Here is a 21,271-nt window from a genome sequence, read left to right on the forward strand (position 1 = left end):
GGGCAAATCCAGACCAAGCATCAGGAATGGCATTCTTGTGCTAATTTTATCATTGATCACTTTCCCTATCTGTACTTTCTTCAGCTCTCTTTCTGCACTTTTAGGCGTCTCCTTCACAATTTCCAGTTCCCGACATCAAACACACTTATGTTTTTCTTCGAATTTCTAGCATTAATTAGATGATGAAAACAAGCGAGAACATTAACCTAGTATATTTCTTCGAATTTCTAGCATCTTCATGCAGCATGTCAGGAAGCCATTACATGAATGCAAGTGGGCTGATCCCCAGAGGGAAGAAATTCATGAAGGCCTCACATACTTCAAAAAACCATGACCTCAATATGATTATACCGTTGAACAAGTGGAGATTACAGTGGAAGAAATTCCGTAGTGCAGTAACTCTCATTAGGGATCGGATTGTGATATTCACAAAATCAGTCTCCTTGACGTTATTCGGACCCGCCCGAAGATTTTCTAGGATAGATTGTGATTACCACGAGACACTGACCAAAACTAGTGTCTAATTGCATATCAAAGAGTGTGATGAAAATCGATATTTTTGCAGCAGTATCAACGTAAAAGCAAGAACAAATATGGGTCCATAGCTTCTTTCTGTCAAGCTGTTCTACGTGCTCCTTGGCAGACCTGCAGGGGTATGAGTCGAAAACTTGACATGAAACCGGATACTCAGGTACATGTAGGCACGATGTTAATATTGTAGTGTAAGTAGAACTTTTTCAACTGATTATGCCGAATCTCCGAAAAAAGTTAATCGATCCGGAGCACAAGGATGTAGAGTCCAAAGCACATAATTAAAACACCGTGGAGTTGCAAACAAAGGCAATGACACGGGATAATTACAACATGATATGCCAAACATCATCCAAAAACTTTCTCTGATCGAAGACCTGTGTGGTGTGGGCATGGTTTCCTGCTTCCAAGCTATAAGATTTCTGTCCTCTTACTTGGTAATACGTGCTACAAACCAAACACGCATACACATTCAAGTTAATTTGAAAGAGAAACTGAGCACAGCTTCTCAAAATCAAAATCAAAATCCAAAACCTGCAATGTAGACATTCCGGGATTACTGACCCAATAGATAGTATGGCCTGCATTCTCAAACATTTGAACAAAAAAAATAAAAAAATCAACATACACTCGCACAAGTACATGCGCATTTTCTTAAACAAAGACTGCAACATAACCTGAGATAAATATGTACTCCCAAATTATGTACAATCCCTCTGCACTTCAACTAGTCTGCTTCACTTCCCTCGACCATGTCCATCAGCCAAGTCATCCTCATCTTCATGTCTTCATCATCGTCATCGTCACCCACCCCCGACACCAAAATTAGAGACGCAGTTTTTTATTTTAATAACGATTTAATTTTAATTTTAATTTCTTTTTTACGTGCTGAAGCGCTCTTCCTTCTTGTCCGTTCTCCAATAAGAATGGGCAAACTGGAACCAAAAGTTTTGGATTGTTATCCACATCCGGAGTCCGGATCGTATTTCATATACCCGCATTCAGAAAAAATTCGGAAAGAGTCTGACTATTAGCACCCCTCCAAAAATCTTTTAAAACCCCTTTTTCAATTATATTTTATTTAGTGTTAAAAGTAGCCTTTTTCTAAATAAACGTTATTTTTATTTATAAATCTTATAATTTCTAATAATTTTCTCACTCTTTTAGTCTTAATAATTGCATTATCCTCTTCAAACTTTCTTTATCATTAAAATTTCTAAAAAAATCTAAAAGAAAAGTAAGAAAAACCTTATAAAATATTGAATATTTTATGGGTCCAACATAATTTTATCTTACATATAAATTTTGGGTGCAACAATTAATTTGAGAATCCGTAAAAAGTTATCTGTAGTGAGATAAAATTTTATTTAATTTATTTTCTCACAATGTTGTATCTTAATTTTGTTGCTACATATATTATAAGAGTATTATTTTGGCTAAAAAATTACTTCTTAAATTTAGATTATTTTAATGATTAAAAAAATTATAGATTGCTTCTTAAATTCATATTATTTTAATTATTACAAAAATTTATATTGTGCAAGCAAAATGAAATTGAAGAGAGAAAGAAAATATAAATGAGATTAATTCTATTTATTTATATTCGTCCTTAAATGTAATTATAATATCACAAGAGTTTTATAAGATCAATAAAGGGGTGCCAATAGTCCAACTCATTTGGAAATTATTTTAATCAAAACATGGTTCATTGCATAGGGAAAAGACTGTGTTACATCTAATGTAACATATAGTAAATGCATTAGTTGTCACTCACGATAAATTAATTATTTCACATGCTTTAAATTTTAGGTGACAATTCAAGGATTACTATAAATTAACGTAGTATAACCCTCGTTCATTGGCATTGGAAAATAATTAATACTGTAATTCGACGATTAGTGACGAAGGAAGTATACTGGATAAAATGAAGAATAATGATTGAGATTTTAACAGTTGAGTCTCAACTTGAATTTTAACGATTATGTGTCATTCAATTATTGGATAATGAATATTATAACTACTATTAAAAATTCTCAATTTAGTTTTGATTTATGTATTTTATTAGGATTTTTCTTGATTAACACTTCTATTGGAGTCGTTTTGTCATTTTAGTTTAATTAAAATTGAATATTATTGTGATATTTGAATAGGATTACAATTTAATAACCTATTATAAAAAATAAAGTTATTTTAGAGACTTAGATTCATTAATAATATTTTAAATTATTTCATTTTGTTTCCATTTAAATGGGATTTGATTAAAAACAAGTAGTTAGAAAACTACATTTTCTTGCTTTAGTTTTTGTTTAAAATAAAACCGTTGACAAGAATATTACTGTATAATAATGGTTCAGAAAGTATTTAAGCTGTTTCCGAATTAGAGATATAACATGCTTAATTCATCCACAAAAGCAGCATCTTGAGAATACGTTTTACATCAATATAAAAGCGGTTGGTTATTTTTAAGTCTCTTTTATAAAGATTCAAGATACAAAATGAAACCACAGCCAAAGAATACAAGAAACTAAGAAACAAACCTCAAACTACAAAATTTAAAGCTTCACACAACACCAATTTGAAGATGCCTTCACCAACAATCAATATGAATATGCTGAAAAGCAAAAGAATACACAAAGTGACTTGTGTCTGTGTGCTCAAAACAGCCAAGTTCAACCTTTATTGGTTGAGACCTACCAAATGAATAACTTGCTCCATATATATATATATATATATTTTTACTTTTTTCAAATCCCCTCTTCGTTGTGTAGATGCTGAACATCTCAGACAGGACTAAAATAAATAAGAAAATAGAAATGAAATGTGTTAACAGCTAAAGCAGATTTCAACTTGAAAACAAATTGACTTTTGGGGGCCAGGAAACGAAACATGCTGGATGATGATTCACACTTCAGTCTGCAGCCACTCTTTACCGATGTCAAATGTATAGTTGATCTCCAAGTAGCACTTGTTGTCATCATCAACAAACTGAAAGCAGAGAAAACAGACAATGGAGGAAATCATTTGGAGCAAAATTTCAAATACAGAATGTTTAAGACAGTAAAAGCACGTACAAGGTTGTAAATCCAGACATCATGCAGTCCTCAAATTTTATTGTAATTTATGATTTATGAATTATGATAAACATGATATGAGGCCTGACAAGTAATTGAGTGGATCCATTCATGGAAAAATAGTTCATGCAGATAAGGAGGGAGAGAACACATCATCACTCAATGTTCAAAAGCGAGCATTCTGGGGCCCGGCATAATTTGGTAACATAATTAATAATGACAGATAAAAAGAGTTATTCCAATAATTTTAACCTTTTTCCATACCCGAGAAAGCAACTGGTCATTTACAAGCCCAAATGAGTGGTGAAGCAAATGCAATACAGAAAGCTTTTAGCAAATGGAAAATTTCTGTGCCTTGCTAGCCAGCAAATGATTTAGTAAAAGCTCCAGAAAAGATGGTATGCCTCAATGAAATTCTAAGTGGTGAATATTGTGGACGAAAGCACAATGGGTCAACCTACTACATAATTCTTTAAATTATAAGTCTGGGTCTCAAAATAATTAATATAGTTACAGGGAAGCAAAGGCTACAAAATGCAGAACAGGCTGAACTTACCTTACTTTTAGCTGAATAAGAACCTCTGGCGAAAAAGCCAGATGGAGTGGTATCTTCAGGCAGCTCCTGAGTATAAGGTTCTGCCTGAGGACTGAAGGTTCCGAGCATCATCTTTGTGCTGTCCACTGTTAAAGGGACTCATGTGTGTTATAAAGATGGAAGGCCTAATTCTTTCTCAAACTTGTGAGAGGATAAGCACAGAGAGATTACCTTTGAGACCAGTTTTCCAAACCGTATTAGTGTATTTGAGGCCGGACACAATATTGTTGCTCACCTGAAAACTGAACTGCAGGCTGTAACGGCTCCCTTCTTTTAACGTAAACCACGAGCCCTTTGGTCTTCCGTTCTCTGGAACTGAAAGAACAATATCAGGTCTGCCGGGGGTTTTGATTGCGAGGCTCAGGATCTTCACCTCTGGTTCTAGAGATTCTACATGATACCACAATGATGGGTAGGAAAAAAATGTGAGAGACACAGATGAAATTTATCCCATTGACAAGCATATGAATATTGGTTATCAGATGAAAGAACTCAAATAATTCTCATCTCTAGTTGACACAAAAAAGGACCCCTCGAATATAAACCACCAAACAGGAGATAAATTTTAATAAAAACTGGCTTTTGCCATCTCAGAGTATCTGATGTATCAAATAACAAAAACCATAAAGAAAACGCAGCAAAATCCAAATCTTTTTGGCCCCTTAAACATAAATCAAAATGAAACATTTTGATGGTGTTGAGGTAAATAAAGATAAAAAAAGATTAAAATTGTTGTACTGTCCTCAGTACCTCAGAATCCAACCAAAGAACATGACAAGAAAATCTACAAAATTCACAACTTTTACCTCCAACAGATTCAAAATCCACACTTCCAAGAAGCTGTTCCTTCCATCTCCTCAGGCTTTCATCATCCTGAATCCTCAAAACAACCACAAAAAGAAAGAAAAACGATTTCAGATGAATAGAACAAAAAGAAAGCAAGCAAAAAACACAGCGAAGCAGGTAGAAGAAACAAACCTTATCCTTCTCAAATTGTTCTTTAAGAGTGTACTGAGGACCCAACTCGATCTTTCTGTCTTCATCGTCTTCTTCATCCTCAGTTACAGAAATCGAATTCTCACTCATCTGTCTAGACATACCTCCACTTTGTTCATCAACATTCTCTTCATTTGGTGGTGTTTTTGGCATTGTCTCCCCTGAAACTTCACTCTCGTTGCTTTTGTCTTTGTCATCCAAACCCATATTTTTGGAACTTGAATCAACACCTACCGCTAAAGACATCAACAGTCCATTAACAGTAGCCAAAAACACCAAGAAACAATTACACTCACTCAACTAGATCACTCAAGAAAATGACCAAAAGCTAAAGTACAACAAGACAAAGAAGCCGAAACCCACCGGCAAGAATCTCTCTTAAAGGGTATCTATAAAACTAAGAGAGGAAAAGAAAAAGAAAAAGAAAAAGAATTATATAAAACGGGTAAAGAAAGAGCAAAAGTAAGACGACCCACAAAAGGATAATTCTTCAAACAGGCAAAGACACCAAGAAAAAGAGAAAAAAAGAAAAGAGTGAGATGGGTTCGTTAAGGAAAGTTACAAAGAGAGAAAGAAACGGTCATGTGGTGATCCGAAATTCTGAATCAACAACAACATTGAAAAATAATAAAAGAGACACAAGTGGAGAGATCGTGAAGGTCACTCCCTCATGCACTAGCTTCCACGAAGACCATGATTCGAGGAGGGCTCATTTTTGTGCGTACAAGTTACAACCTAATTCCATAAACCACTAATTAGTTTATTTTACAAACACCATAGCATAGAAGAGAATGATTCATAGGGGGTTACACAGAGAGAGAGGCTAGCCCAGGATTGAGTCGATGAAAGATGCCTTTGTACTCTTTCTTATAATTGGATATTGGAAATAAAAGATTTGCTTTTTTTTTTTTTTTTTTTCTCCCCTTCTTGGCTGACATGTTATTATGTATAGCGTAACATCAACTGAGTAACTGACTAAACTTGTACTTTCCCTGCTTCAGTTGTAAACTCTTTTTTTCTCACGAGAAGGAAACTGAGGGTTTCATTAAATATCAAATATGTGAATACATTTTTCACTTCAGCCAGCAAAGGATCCGTCCATACAACATTTTTGTTACTCCTTAAAATTATCTTAGCTGAGCATTACATGATCTACAGGTGTATTAAAAATTAATATTTTGAAACTCTTTTCTTTGATTTTAAATTTTTGAAAGGATAAATTTTATATTATACTATCGTGAATTAATTATCTTTTATTTTAAATTATCTTCATTTATTTTTAAAAGAAAGTTAAAAAAATGGATGGAAAATGTCTTCTTAACAAAAAAAAAATGTAAATTAATATTTTCAAAAAATAAAGAAAGTAATTTAAAGATAATCAATTTACGGAGGAGGAGTAATCTAAAATTAATCCTTTCTAAAATCACCCGAACAGTCTCTGTTTGGAAAACTCTGATATGCAGTAACGCAATCATTTTTTTTTTTTTATCGTGGGATGCTTAATTATATAAAATATTTTGTGTGATTATGATTGTAGTTGAACGACAATGCAGCATAGAGAGGAGAGCTCATGAGGTTGTCATAATTGACGGGATGGAGCCATTGAGGGAGGTAAATGAAAAGGACCCGCTAGAATGATTTAAGTTTAATTAATTATGATTCATGATTCATGACACAAATTAAATTAAAAATGGTTTCCCAGACTTTTTTATGCGTTAACAAATTAATAATGGTTCCGCAAACCATAGAATCTCTCTCCAATTTTGTTTTCTTTTCTTTAGCTCCATTATTTTTACGAAGAACTTTGAAATTAACAGCTTGGAAATGAAGAAAAGGAAAATGTCAAGCCAAACATAAGAGAAGCTGTTAATTCACTCAGCAGTAGCTTACAATACCCCATTTTAGGCGTGAGATGACTTTGAACCAACACTATTAGGTGCAACTAAATGAGAAATGTCTGCATTTTCTTCTCTTTTTAACTTTCTTGATCAAGGAGTTTAGTTGTGTCAAATTTATTTATCTCTACCCCCCAGATAATGAATCCTAATAATGGTTGCCATCTCAGATCATTGTTTCTTAACTCGTTGCAACAACCCCAATCCAATCCCAATTAACAGGTCCTTCAAACGCCAGAGATAATTATTGTCCAATATCCAGACAGGGAGAGCAAATTATGGTTACTTAACCACTGAAAATTTTTAATCTCCTCAAAATTGAAGGGAAAAACAAATAAGTCACCAAAGGGTTCCAGCCTGTTGCATGAGTTCCCGTTACAAATTAAGCAGAGGAGTAAACATCAACAGGCTGGTAGGGGGCTAAGTCTAGACATTAAACATTAGAAAGACAGCTATGATGATGGTGAAATATGCACATAACTAGCATGGCCCTCCATTCTATGTTCAAACAACATGCAGCTATCTATAGAGGCTCACTGGTGACTAGAACTGCAAAATCAACTCTGGCAAACATTATGGGCTGCACGGCCAACAAAGGCGTATAAATTAATGGAGTCTTTATGTCATTTACCAACTTCTGTATAATTTGATAAAAAGGCTGGTAATAGTACAAGCAGATTTCTTCAAACAAGCAGTACTATGAAAATTCACATACGAATATATGTGTTAGCAAGCAGTAGATTTCTAGCCAAGCTTACAGTGTAAGGTAAAAGTGCAACTGCTTGTGGAAGGCAGTTAAAAGAATAGAACTTCTTAGCAAAAAAACAGTCTATCACCTTTGTTATCTTCACCGAAGTTTTCTTCAACTTGTGCATGAAACACTTCTATTTAGAGGATATGCCATAGAAGAAATAATGAGGAAAGTCTCAAAAGTACATCATCAGCCATTAGTACCATGTTATCCCCCCTCAATTTTGAAACAATGCAAGAGTAAGATAAGTTCAAGCTTAGTATATGTAAAGGGAGAAAAACACTTCATATTCATGTTCTATCCATGGACATCGACTTGATTAGAAGTAAGAAAATTCTAAACTCCAAATTCACGTGAGTGAACTAGTCAAGGGTTAGGATCTCAAAAATAATATGAGCCCAATTATCATACAAAAGCAATGCCAACAACAGCAATCAGAAACAGATTCTACTCCTTGGCCTTTCTTTTTCTACCCCTGCTCATTAAGTTCACAAAACTTAGTATCAAGTGTTTTGCCTAGAACCAAATGGATCAAGACCTGAAACCGAAAAATCAATCACTTCCCCATTTTCTCAAAACTCTCTCTTTAGCTGAAAGAAGGCTGTAGACTTCGTTCTTTGGACCGCTTGGAGATGCCTTTTGCAGGAACCTTGATGTTATGAGAGTGAACGCATTTCTCATCCCTCGCAGAGCATACAACAGTGGGTTGAAAAAAACAGCTAGCATCACTTCACCTTTTGCAACGATAAGATACTGTAATGCAAAAAATAAACTTGTAAGAGAGTGATGACAGACTCTAATCATACACAACACACTTTTAAGAAAACTGCTTACCATGATAATAATACCTAGAACGGCAAGACTTGTTTGCTGTGTTTCTTGCCAAAAATGGTCACCGTTGGACCAACCAAACCGTCCTCCCCATCCAAACCAGCCTCCACCCCCAGCATCACCGCCACCACCAGCCTCCTCTCTTCTCTTAATCTCTTTGTCCCACTTTTCAAATTCATTTTTCTTTCCGCCAAGAGCACTCTCTAATGCCTTCCTTGCTTGTTCCTGCAACAATAATATGGATACGGTACATCTACTGTGGAGAAAATACACCTTTAAACTATATGAAAAAGAAATTTATATTTTCAAATTCTGAAATTCATGGGAATCAGACTTCGAGAAGTTGTATGCCCAAATGGATTCAATTGGAGTTAAATTCCATCATGCCCCTAAGAGATTTATGGGCTTCAAGCATACTGAACAGGTAAGTAAAATACAAAAAAGTGTCTTCTCTTTTGGTTTAATAGCCAAAACATCCTTCAAATATTACTCATTGAAAATGGATAAATTAAAATAACTCAAAAAGAACCTATAAAGCCACCCATCTGTATAGCCTACATTTGCAATGCCTCCTATCAAACATGTTATTTGAATAGTACTCTGATATAAGGTTTAAAGCTTGGAGCCATGGGACAGTAAATGTGGATCTCTCATATCAAACTTATTATAAGGCATAGCAGTCTGATGTCCAGTCTAAAAACTGACAGCACAAGATGGCAAAGCATATAATCCTCCATAAAAATTTCAGAATGATCAAATAATTTCTAGGAACCTACACTTGATTTGAATGTCTCCTACCAAGCAATGGTTCCCAAAAAAAAAAACTTGGTTCTCCCTCTCCAGATTTTTAAAATTTTAAAGTTTTTACAATTGAATTTATGAGTCCAAAATACAGAAACTGCTCAGGGCTCGGCCGCTCAGGCTACATACTATTTGTCGACCATAAGTACAATTCTAGGCATTGCCTGATTTGATTGTCTAGTTATAGAACAAAAATACTGTCCTAAACTATTCAAATACTACCATTAAGCACTGCACTAACGCAACTAATATTCAAGGCCCAAAGGAGGTCCAAAATTTACTAAGATGCCTGCCTAATTTTAGTCTTTTGCCAATTTGACCAAATAAAATATTCCCAAAACTCAGCAGGGCATAATGGTTCGCCGCTCTTAACCAGAAGAATAACTGAAATCTCATTATCCAAAACCCCAATCCAGAACATAATCATCCCAAAATCATCTTTTTACATTAACCCAATATAAAATTTCCTAGCAACAATCAGCTCAGCTCAGCTCAGCTGGAAGGAGAACTTGTGTTTTTAATCAATCGCAACAACATTTTCAGTGAAGCAACTAATTGCAGCAGAAAATCACTGATACCAATAATTTTTATTAACCCCGTCCCCCCCCCCCCCCCCAAAAAAAAAAAAAAAAGAAGAGAAATATGGGTACCTCTCTGCGATTGTCAGAGAAAAGACAAGAAAACTTGGCATTGCACTTGAGCTTTAGCAGCAGAGAAGTCCAGCTTTGAGTTTGGCTCCCCGTTAGGGCGTTCGAGAAGTGTAAACGATGAGATTGAGGTCGAGTCGAGTACGAGGAATTGAGAGGGTTTGTGTTGACAACCTGACGATGAAGAGACTGGGACATGGTTTTTCCCTCGTTGCCTTGTACCCTCTCCTTATCTTAACAACTGTTTCTAAAATAATAATACCAGAGTATCAATTAATTCATGTGCGTAATGAGATTGCCAACATTACCAACTTATTAATTTATTATTATCATTTTTTGGGCCTATTGCATTACTCAAGACCTAAATCTCTGTTATATTATTCAATACAGTCCCCAAAAAAAAAAAAATACATTCATAATAAAAAAAAAAAAGCCTCCACAATTAGAAAGTAAGAATCATAAGCATTTGCCACTTTAACAATTTTATTCTTCTTTTAAGAATTAAGATCACACTCTAATGTATATTAAAAAAAATTACGAAATTTTTTTACTCTAATTTTATATCGGATATCTCCGAAGAGACTACTCCGTTTTTATATAACAAACCAATATAGTTCATAATAACAATAGAAATTGGGAATGATATCAACATTTACATACAAATCAAAGGTCCAAAGCCTAACAAAGGGCTGTAAAATAATGGTACAAAATTATTAATGAGCAAGTGTTTTGTTTTAATATTTGTATTAAATATAAATAACAATAGACCCCTGCGGCTGATGGTCTTTGGTTTCATGGATCTGGGTCGGTGCAATGCAGCCCAACACAAATAGAATCGGGCCGATGGGTTGATGGATATTGGGTAAGTCCAAACAAATACTGCATGGACGAACAAAAGGTTATCGGCCGTTGAATAATGGGCCCCTCAGATGGCCAGTCGCCAACAACGTTCTACAGTTGTTGACCCACCCCACTAGTTCTCATCCAACGGTTCAAAGTCAAAATCAAGGTTACCCTTTTTTGTTGACTATTATACCCCGGTTTTTCCTTTGTTATCTACTCTTTTTTTTTTTTTGTCTCTTTTTCCTTCTCCTAACATGCAAAATTACACTTCTTTCAAAAAAAAAAAACATGCAAAATTACACAAAACGAAGATCCAGCGACAGCCTAGCATCGAAATTTACTCTCAACAACTTTACTTCAAGTTGCTAACTAAAGACAAGACGGTTTCATTTCAGTTTATTTCTTTATCTCTTTCTGGATGGTAAACTTTATCCTTCCCATCCCTTATCTGTTCCTTTAACCCCATTAATTTACACTTTTACCCTACTCATCTCTCACCAATCTCAAAATCGGCTCACCTATTGTAAGGATACCATTGTCATCCCACTAAAGCTAACTGGAAAGGAAACCGGGTTCAATCGAATGCAATTGGTATAATAATTTTAAAGTCCCCAAACTCTAAATAAACTATAACTGAGGAAACATAATGTAATTTTTTCATATAGGTCCCTCCAATCAGATTCCTTTTCAGGAGTTTTCTTTTTTATTATTATCAATTCCTTTCAAAAATTAATTAATAAAATCTATGATTTAATAATAAACTAGAACTAAGGAAACACAATGTAATTTTTTTGTATAGGTCCCTCCAATTAGATTCCTATCAAGAGTTGGTTAATAAATCTATGATTTAATAAAATACACATAGAACCATCAAAATTAGTAGTTAAATATACATATTTTCATACTTTATGTGAGAAATTTGAGTCTTATTTTATATTTCTTTTTTTTAAATTATTTATAGCGTAAATACACTCTTTATGTCTTAAAGCATCACTAAGAAACTCTTCAAACATTTGAATAATTTTTTTAAGTAATTTTGTTTTATCATTATTTTATTTATCATATAAGCAAGTAAATAGATATTTGAAGCATAAAAGTAAATAAAACCTTTAGAGATATTCTGAGTATGTAAATATGTTTATCATAAATTAAAAATATAAGTTGAACCACAATAAAAAAAATTTAAAAAATATTTTGTTTACTTAGCTATAATAACAATATCCTGAATTAATCCATTAGAGCATAAAATATAGATATTAATGTGAAATTATTAATTTATTGCAATAGAATCTTATGATTGAGATCTCTACCCTTTTTTGGTAATCTTGCAGAAAATTGAGGGACTTGAATGATATTATCCTACACCCGATTATACCCATAGGGGTAAAATTGTCCTTGAGATCAAAATTTAAAATACACAAAAGTGAGGGATATTTAGGACATTTAAAGAAACATAAAGAGAGAGAAAGGGAGAAAAAGAAAGACAGAGAGTAGCAGAGGGGTGAGAGAGAAAGTGAGAGAGAAGAGAAACGTTAGTGTATTTGTTGGTTTGTAATTGTGTGTTAGTTTTTTCAGTTAATTTTCTTTTTAATTTTTTTTTTCATATGTTAGTAGGAGTGAGCAAAAGCAAAAGCACTATTCACTGACAATGGTATCGGACCAGGAGATAGCTAAAGGTGTCGAGACCCTGCTCCGACAATCCGACCGGAACACTAGCACTTCGTTAAACGGTGTCGTAAAGCAGCTGGAGGCAAAGCTTGGGCTAGATTTGTCTCACAAGGCCGGTTTCATCAGAGACCAGATCAGCCTTCTCCTCCGCTCGCACCCTACGCCTCAACAAGTTGTAACAAACACCCAACCGCAACCGCAGCCGCAACCGCAACAACTTCCTCCAAAAGACCATTTTACCCTCCAACATCATCCGCAATTTTCTTTACCGCCACAACAATTTTCTCCCCATTTTGCCCTCCACCACCCTCACCCCCACCTCCCTCAGTTTCCTCAAGAACTGAACTTCAGCCAGCCCCAACCGTCGCAGGCTGCGGCTCCTCCTCCTCAGCCGCATTCGAACGTCATTAAAGCTGAGGCCTTCCCTCAAATTTCGGCTGAAGTAGCTAAAGAAAAGTATGAGTTTTTTCTTTTTTTGTCATTTTTGAAAATTTTTGGTTACTGAGATTTTCGTGTTTAAGGATTTTCGTTGTGTCAATTTTGTGTTTAGTAGTAATTTATAGTTACCGTTATTTCAATATATTTATTTGTTTTGAGAAATTAGGGTTCTATAGAAATTTCAAGTGAAGAAAAATCAATTTTTTTTTCTTCTGATAGGAAAGAAAAACCATTCGCTAAGCAGGAATTTTTGGGAAAGTTATGGTAGTCTTAATACTGAATGTGTCACGTCATCAGAGTGTACAATTATTTATTATTGTTATTATTATTTTTTTTTTTTGGGTTGCAGTGATTAAGGTATTTTAACTTAATTAAGACTGGGGTCTGGGAAAGAAGAAATTTTGGGGGTTTCATTTCTTTGAACGTCGTTGTTAGAAATTTTCACGTGATTGTCTCTTTCACTTTCACTGTTGTTTTGAATCCCTTGATGAGGAAAAGTTGTACCCATCATATACTGTATGCTATGCTGAAGCTCTTGTTTTTGTTCATATTTTGTGTACTTTTTATGTATTCTTTGTTTATATCTGTACTTAGTGGTGCAGTAGATTCTATGCTTCTTCACTCTGCTTGACCGTTGTATCTACTGCTCTGCAAATGCTTTGTCATATTGCAGTTAGAATGTATGAGCTTGACAAACGGTCTGATGCATTTATGTGTGTTATTTATTGCAGTCCTCCTGTTGGAGCCAAAAGAAGAGGTGGCCCTGGGGGTTTGAACAAAGTTTGTGGTGTTTCACCTGAACTTCAGGCTGTCGTTGGTCAACCAGCTATGCCAAGGACTGAGGTTGTCATTCCTAGATCAATTAGTATGATTACAACATTCAGTTATGTTGTCGATGTTCTGAAATACATTTATATCTCTAGATTTCTGAAGCCTCTTTGTTGTTTGATTCAGATTGTGAAGCAGTTATGGGCATACATAAGGAAGAACAACCTCCAAGATCCAAGTAACAAGAGAAAGATAATTTGTGATGATGCCCTGCGTGTGGTTTTTGAGACAGACTGCACCGACATGTTCAAGATGAACAAGCTACTAGCTAAACATATTATTCCACTTGAACCTACAAGTATGTAATGTAGTATAAAGTGACTAATTTTCTTTTATAACTATTTGTATTAAGTCATTTCCTCATTGTAAATATCCACAGAGGAATCTTCTAAACGATTCAAGCCAGATGCTGAGTCCACAACCGAAGGTATGGAATCTGGTCCATCTCCTGTAATCATATCTGAAGCACTGGCCAAGTTTTTGGGCACTGGAGGAAGGGAGATGCTTCAAGCAGAAGCAACAAAACGTGTCTGGGAGTACATAAAAGTTAACCATTTGGAGGTGGGTTGCTGGTGCACTAGCTTATTTTAATTTTTTTATTTGAATTTATTTATTTATATAATTTAGGCAGCTGAAATTCATTTGTCTAAACTCTGGTGTGTATCTGTGTGTTCATTTCTTTCTCTAATTTGTTTGTCTGTTTTGTTTCCTTCAACAAATCTCATTTTTCCACTTGTCCCTTGAAACTTGGAGCTAGCTGGCTCTTTTACGCAAACTTAATGTTTAATGCTGGATTATTAGTCATGATTGTAGGTTGTATAACGCTGTTTAATGTATATCATGGTAGTTTGTTTTGTTTGTTTCTTCTTTTTCCTCTTCTCCAATTTTGCAGTCTTCAATTGTCAGTATTTTAGTAGATTAGCCATTTGAAACAATTCCAGATCAAGTGAGAAAAGGTCTTTGGCATTAACTTTGTGTGGTGTTGATTGTGCTAGCAGGATCCTCTAAACTCCATGGTAATATTATGTGATGCAAAGCTTCGCGAGCTTCTCGGATGCGAAAGCATCTCTGCATTGGGGATACAGGAGATGCTTGCACGCAATCACTTTTTAAGGCAGTCGTGATGTCTGTGAGTGTTGACTGGTTAGTATAAACTTCTTAAATATTTACTTTTACATGCTTACATACCCATTTAATGCATATGTATCTGTTAAATCAAGCATCTGTGGGCTTGTGAGATACAAAAAAAGGTCAAACCTGGGTCTTAGCTGAAATTGCATTCCTTAATGTTGTTTGATTATCCATTTCTGAGGTCATATTGAACACATTTTCTGATGTGAATTGAACTACAAACTGTTCTTCCATCAGTATGCATTCGAGCCTCCCTTCTTGTCTGTTTGTCTATTTAATTCACTTGTGGTCTGATGTTTACTTGAAAAATGATATGATAACTCCATTCTATTTTTGCAGGTACAGGGGACCTTGTGATGTGATCACTTCTGATGGTAGAACCAATAGTGAAGACCTTGTTCTTTTTTGTTTTATGTGCATTGACACGGCTAGATAACCGATGCTGTAACTACTTGTCTATTTGTGGATTAGAACAAGAATGTACACCATGGGCCAGTGGCAAGGATATGTTGTAGTTATGTCATTGCCCTAGGTTTAGTTTTCGATGCTAATTTTACTGTTGTTTTCTCTTTTCCAAGCTAACTGCTGAAGGTAGACTGAATGAAAATGGAATGATAAATCCCTGCTATGTTTAGGAGCAATTTCAAGCGTACTGACGCTTGGTTGAGACTCTTGATTATAAATCCCGGTACTTTGTTCACTGAGTGAGACAGGTTCATTTGGTAAATATCATTGATCAGTGCCTTAGAACTGTCAGAGGCTAAAATATCATTCCATTTGGTAAATATCGACTTGTCTTGTGAGGAGGGATTGATTTTGATTAAAACAGCTGAAGATGTTTGGTGAGTAGGTTGCGCGGTCTTTTTCCTAATCTCGATCAAACTTGAAAGTTTCTTCAGTTGCAAGTAATGATGTAAATGACTTCTATTATTTGTCTGCTTTAACAGTTTCATTTCCACGAGTTGCTTTTTTTTTTTTTTTTAATTAATTGTGAGCTGGTCGAGAGAGTACATTTTGTAAGGAGGGACCCGGATAGCAGCCTACCTAGTTGTATGAATAATCAATGATAAATTAAGTCAAATTCTTAATAGAATCCAGGCTTTGAAAACAATAAAACCAGAGTCATGAAAAATAAAACGAACAATGATGTATATAGAGTCTTTTTTGTAATACTCTTTGAGCTCAGCTTGTCCATAATGGCCATCGCGTATCCCATAATCTTCTGGCCAAATGACGAGCAAAGAGAGGAAAAGGTACTGTCAATTTCAAAACATACATACACATGACATTACACAAACTAAAACTTGTGCAAAAGCTTCAAATAGCTGACCAGTCTAAAGGGTCCGATATGGAGGAGTGGTTCCATGAACATCTCCACATTCCTGAATATCAACAATTAATTATAAAGCATATTTTTAGTAAATGCCTTCTGAAAAGAGATACAGGTAATTATTAACGATTAAGAGGTATGCGTGCTCACTTTATGAACACCTTTCCGTGGTAGACTTGGCAAATGTGGAAACTGAAGCCCTTTCCCAATGGCACATGTTTCTTGTTCCATTCTGCAGATAAATAAATACATTTACAGAGAGAAATATTAGTGATTAATTATTACCTTATAGTTTCCGAATAATATGGGTACTAAAAGCAAACCTAGTCTCCATGAAACGCCGACGTTCATTCCATCATGTAGAGTTGGTTTCACTACAAACTCGATATTATTTCCCAAGCTTCTGATAAGATAAGTGAAAAAATCCAGCACTTGCTGCAAATTACGTTTGTCATCACGTACATTTTTAGCGGTCTCAATTAATTAATTTTCCCCGGAATCTTGTTAATTAAGCATACAGTACCTTTTTCCCTTCGAGGGGTTGGAAGAATGAGAAGAAATTGCAGACACATCGGCATTCGTCACCAATTATATCCGATAACTCGCGTAAACTTTGGCTTTTGATTGCAGAGTAAAGCTTCAGAACTGTTTCTAAAGCTGCTCGGTGATCATCCTCTCCTGATTCTGATGATGAGTTCTTGGCATCAAATGGCACGAAAGACGAGCCTCTGTGCCTTGAGGGTGAGGGAGAGCTTGTTGGAAATTGAATCAGAGGGTTAAGTAAATATGGCGCAGAAGAATTGTTTAAAACATAAGTAGCGTTTGGAATTTTCTTTTTAACAGTTATTTTGTTCTTCAAATTCGTCTTTGATTGAGAGCCGAGAAAAAGGTAATTTATGGTGGAAGGGGAACAGATTAAACTCATTTGCTAGATTGAAATATATAAATTAAGAATGAAAAATGAGCAGTTCAAACTCATCAATCAGAACTCAAACATATGTTTTATTTACTAAAATAAATCAATGAAAAGAAGCTTGGAGGCAACTGCCATGCAAGAAAAGAATATTATTATTATTATTATTATTATAATTAATGAAGCGCAGTTACGTGCATATGATACGATAAAAGGCCGTGAATTAAACTGCAGGTTAAGGATCTTTCTTGAAAAGTTACAAAACCTATCTTGCATAATTGCATTGCATACATGAGACAGACGATGGTATATAATATTATATTAAGATGGGTAGCTTGTTTCATTTACGAGAATTATCTATTACGGGCTCCGTATTAGATGGTCCGGCTATGTTGTAACTCCTCTATGGTGGAGTATTGTTGATAACCGTTCGATTATAAAAATAAGTATTAAATTTATACTTATTAATGTGGTCTGACAGTCATCATCAGTGTTCCGCAGTGGAGCAACTCCCACTACCATATTAGATAGAAATCTGGCAACGAATCTTTCAAACCGAATAATGCCACATCTTATGGATTTTCTCACTTAATATAACAATAATTGATCAAGTTTTAATATATGGATAAATGTTATGAGACATGTCTCTCCACCCCTTGATTAAAGTTAGGAAAATTATATGAAAACCACATCAAGAATATTGAAAATATAAATAGTTATCATAAGTTTTTGATAATATCTCAAAAGTATCTCAGATTTTAGATTTATATCAACCAATCACCTTTCTGTTAACTATTGTTAATGAATCTAAAACAAGACTCGTTTGCCCCTAAATTCATTTTACGAAGGTAAAACAATACTACGGGAGGCCCGATAGGTCAAATAGTTTTTTATTTTAAATTATATAGCGGTGGCTAATGGAGTTAACGAAAAAATGACTAGTTGATATAAAATTAAAACGTGATATGATTCTGAGATATTATCAAAACCTCACGGTGGCTACTTGTACTTTACAAAAGCTTTTCCTACATCAACATATGAGGAGATAATATACGGTATGGACATGTCACTTGAACTAACTTCAAATTTGATACATGTTACCATCACAAGAAGCACTAAACACCCATTAAGAGCACTAATTAGGGGAGCATAGTATTTTGCGATAAGAACCTCCGTGAATAACTAGGAGAAAATGTTATAAGATATCTCTATCCATTTCTTAATGTAAGTAATCTGTGTTTCACACTAATGACTTTAGGGAATGAACTGCAAAAAACATATATTTGACTTTTGTGTGTGTATCACATCTCTTAAAACATTTATGTGTTGTGCATTACACTACTCAATTTACAAGGTGTTATGCTCACAACACCATAAGATTCAAAGAATATATTGCTAACGTATGACCAATTGATTGCTTCATTGCCTATAAATATCCATCATCATTTGTAATCACATTTAATTAAAAAAATCAATTGACAAATGAAATAACAGCACTTTGAATACTTCCCAATTAATTTCACAATGTGGATACACAAAAATGAACAAGCAAAAGCCCATGTCTTTAGGCCCAAAAATAAAATCATGCAATGCAAAAATGTGAGCTAGTTGAAAATGCTTTCCTCCTATTATTAAGGACAGACAATCATATTTACAGGATCCTTGAATTCATATGATAGCCATGCATGCAAAAAAAAAAAAAAAGGTATTATGTTACAGTTACATGCTATTAATACAATGTAAAAACATATCTCAGTGCCGTATGCTTTATATCATATCACTCGTCAATAAAAGTGTTTTACGAATAGTACAATGGCCATGGACCTAAGCTACTTCTCTGGATTCATTCCAAGGGGGTGTGAAAGGTAAGAGAAAAGATCCAAGTTAATTATCTAAAAAATTCATTAGAAACTAGATCTACTTGGAGCATGTGTGGGCTCATATATGATTTATTGGGTAATATTACTAGAAAATGATTTGGGTCTTCATTTTAATATTTAATATAAGCAGGAGCTCATTTAATAATTCTAAGACTATACATATCATTTATATGTGATTATTGTTTTATCGTTATTTATCAAGAAAATAAACCTTAGATAAAACTAGATTAAAACCACAATTTATCCTCGTCACCTTCATGTCATGCACTAAAGTTGAATAACATTAGAAGGGTGACATATTAGTAGTTAATTGGGTAATTTTTTATTTCGTGCATTATTAAAAAAATATATAAACCTAATCGCACATTAAAAGATAATTACTATCACTTGAGTTGTAATGCTTCAGCTTTTCACGCCATATTGATAACATTTGATAAGCATATCAATTGATGGATGTTCAGCTTAAAGAAAGTCCAAGAATAAACAAGATAGCATTTCTTTTTTTATTTGAAATTTAAATAGATTTGAATTTTATTCAACTCTAAATGGGTCTAAATACATATGTAAGAATAATATGTTTATTTTTTAATTTTTGACGTTTGAGTATAAGCGGTAGGTTGTTTGACTTTATAAACTCAAAATATCTTAAATCTAATATTTTTACATTATGACCTTGAAAGTGTTATATGTAATTAAAGTTTAAATAGATATATATATATATATATATAGTATTTTATATTACAATAGCTTTCATATGTTATAAATATTTATAAGGTAAGCATTTGATATATTATTTATGAAAAGTAATTTTGATAACATTATTTTTTACAATTTAACATTATATTTATACATAAAAAAGTTGTTATCTAATAATAAAATAATTTTTTATAACACCCTATAACTTTATTTTCAAACCCCTTTCTTTCAAAACCTAATTTAATTTCCAAAATTCAGAAAGAAAAAAAATTCAGTTTCTTCCAAACAACTCTAATTATAAATATTGTTTTTATACATTTTTGAATTATTAAATCATACATATTTTACTCAAAAAAATCAAATACATGAATGAATTAAGTAGAATTAAAGTGGACTGAAACAACTATTATTTTTTAAAATTAAAAATAAGTTTAGAAAGTTTTGTAAATTAAAATAAGTTTACAAAACTTATAATTAGAAAGTTTAAAAAATTTTGTAAATTAAAGTGGACTCAAATAGCTATTATTTATTTTTTAAATTAAAAATAAGTTTTGTAAATTTCTTAAGAAAAATGTTGTTTGTGAGGAAACAAAAATTGTAAAAGACTTTGGTGCAGTTGTATGGGTGTAAAGAATTGAAAAGAGAAATATAATGATATAATTTGATTTATTTCGTCCTTTAATGAAATTGCAATAGGAGAGGGGTTTTATAAGGATTATAGAGGGGTGCCAATAGTTCACGTTAATGTATATAAAGTGGACTCAAATAGCTATTATTTATTTTTTAAATTAAAAATAATTTTTGTAAATTTCTCAAGAAAAAGTTGTTTGTGAGGAAACAAAAATTGTAAGAGACTTTGGTGTAGTTATATGGGTGTAAAGAATTGAAAAAAGAAATATAATGTAGTTTTGAGAAATTTACAAAACTTATTTTTAATTTAAAAAAATAAATAATAGCTATTTGAGTCCACTTTAATTACATTAAAGTGAACTATTGGCACCCCTCTATAATCCTTATAAAACCCCTCTCTTATTGCAATTACATTAAAGGACAAAATAAATCTAATTATACCATTATATTTCTTTTTCTTTTAATTCTTTACACCCATACAACTACACCAAATCTTTTACAATTTTTGTTTCCTCACAAACAAATTTTTCTCGAGAAATTTACAAAACTTATTTTTAATTTAAACTTAAATAATAGCTATATGAGTCCACTTTAATTTACAAAACTTTCTAATTATAAGTTTTGTAAATTATTTTAATTTACAAAACTTTCTAAATTTATTTTTAATTTAAAAAATAAATAATAGCTATTTGAGTTCACTTTAATTTTACTTAATTCATGCATATATTTGATTTTTTTTTTGGAGTAAATATGTATGATTTAATAATTTAAAAATTTATAAAAATAATATTTATAA

General features: G+C 33.4%; 4 protein-coding genes across 6 annotated transcripts; 1 reads left to right on the plus strand and 3 right to left on the minus strand.

The window, feature by feature from the left end:
• Positions 1–3,263: 3,263 nt before the first annotated feature.
• LOC18050985 (rho GDP-dissociation inhibitor 1) lies at positions 3,264–6,099 on the minus strand. Of its 2 annotated transcripts, none has more exons than XM_006449798.2 (5): positions 5,176–6,099; positions 5,004–5,070; positions 4,369–4,587; positions 4,159–4,283; positions 3,264–3,516 (listed from the first exon to the last, which is right to left on the minus strand). In XM_006449798.2, the coding sequence occupies exons 1-5, from the start codon at positions 5,437–5,439 to the stop codon at positions 3,433–3,435; spliced, it is 759 nt and encodes a 252-aa protein (XP_006449861.1). In that variant the 5' UTR covers positions 5,440–6,099; the 3' UTR covers positions 3,264–3,432. The 2 variants fall into 2 exon arrangements, with proteins under 2 accessions (XP_006449861.1, XP_024047886.1); XM_024192118.1 differs by having other exon boundaries at positions 3,449–3,516; positions 4,164–4,283.
• A 1,985-nt stretch (positions 6,100–8,084) lies between these two features.
• On the minus strand, positions 8,085–10,381 carry LOC18050987. The gene is made up of 3 exons (XM_006449799.2): positions 10,122–10,381; positions 8,674–8,895; positions 8,085–8,592 (listed from the first exon to the last, which is right to left on the minus strand). The coding sequence occupies exons 1-3, from the start codon at positions 10,314–10,316 to the stop codon at positions 8,392–8,394; spliced, it is 618 nt and encodes a 205-aa protein (XP_006449862.1). The 5' UTR covers positions 10,317–10,381; the 3' UTR covers positions 8,085–8,391.
• Positions 10,382–12,443: 2,062 nt separating this feature from the next.
• Positions 12,444–15,811, plus strand: LOC18050988 (alpha/beta-gliadin A-V). Of its 2 annotated transcripts, XM_024191353.1 has the most exons (7): positions 12,469–12,492; positions 12,573–13,085; positions 13,799–13,910; positions 14,022–14,193; positions 14,275–14,456; positions 14,894–15,038; positions 15,366–15,811. In XM_024191353.1, the coding sequence occupies exons 2-6, from the start codon at positions 12,610–12,612 to the stop codon at positions 15,017–15,019; spliced, it is 1,068 nt and encodes a 355-aa protein (XP_024047121.1). In that variant the 5' UTR covers positions 12,469–12,492; positions 12,573–12,609; the 3' UTR covers positions 15,020–15,038; positions 15,366–15,811. The 2 variants fall into 2 exon arrangements, with proteins under 2 accessions (XP_006449863.1, XP_024047121.1); XM_006449800.2 differs by having other exon boundaries at positions 12,444–13,085.
• Positions 15,812–16,323: 512 nt separating this feature from the next.
• LOC18050989 lies at positions 16,324–17,302 on the minus strand. The gene is made up of 4 exons (XM_006449802.2): positions 16,880–17,302; positions 16,680–16,791; positions 16,507–16,588; positions 16,324–16,408 (listed from the first exon to the last, which is right to left on the minus strand). Exons 1-4 carry the CDS (start codon positions 17,279–17,281, stop codon positions 16,324–16,326), a joined length of 681 nt encoding a protein of 226 aa, XP_006449865.2. The 5' UTR covers positions 17,282–17,302.
• Between the last annotated feature and the right edge of the window lie 3,969 nt (positions 17,303–21,271).

Source organism: Citrus clementina, unplaced genomic scaffold, assembly GCF_000493195.1.
Source record: "Citrus clementina cultivar Clemenules unplaced genomic scaffold, Citrus_clementina_v1.0 scaffold_2, whole genome shotgun sequence".
In the NCBI taxonomy this organism is placed as follows: domain Eukaryota; kingdom Viridiplantae; phylum Streptophyta; class Magnoliopsida; order Sapindales; family Rutaceae; genus Citrus; species Citrus x clementina.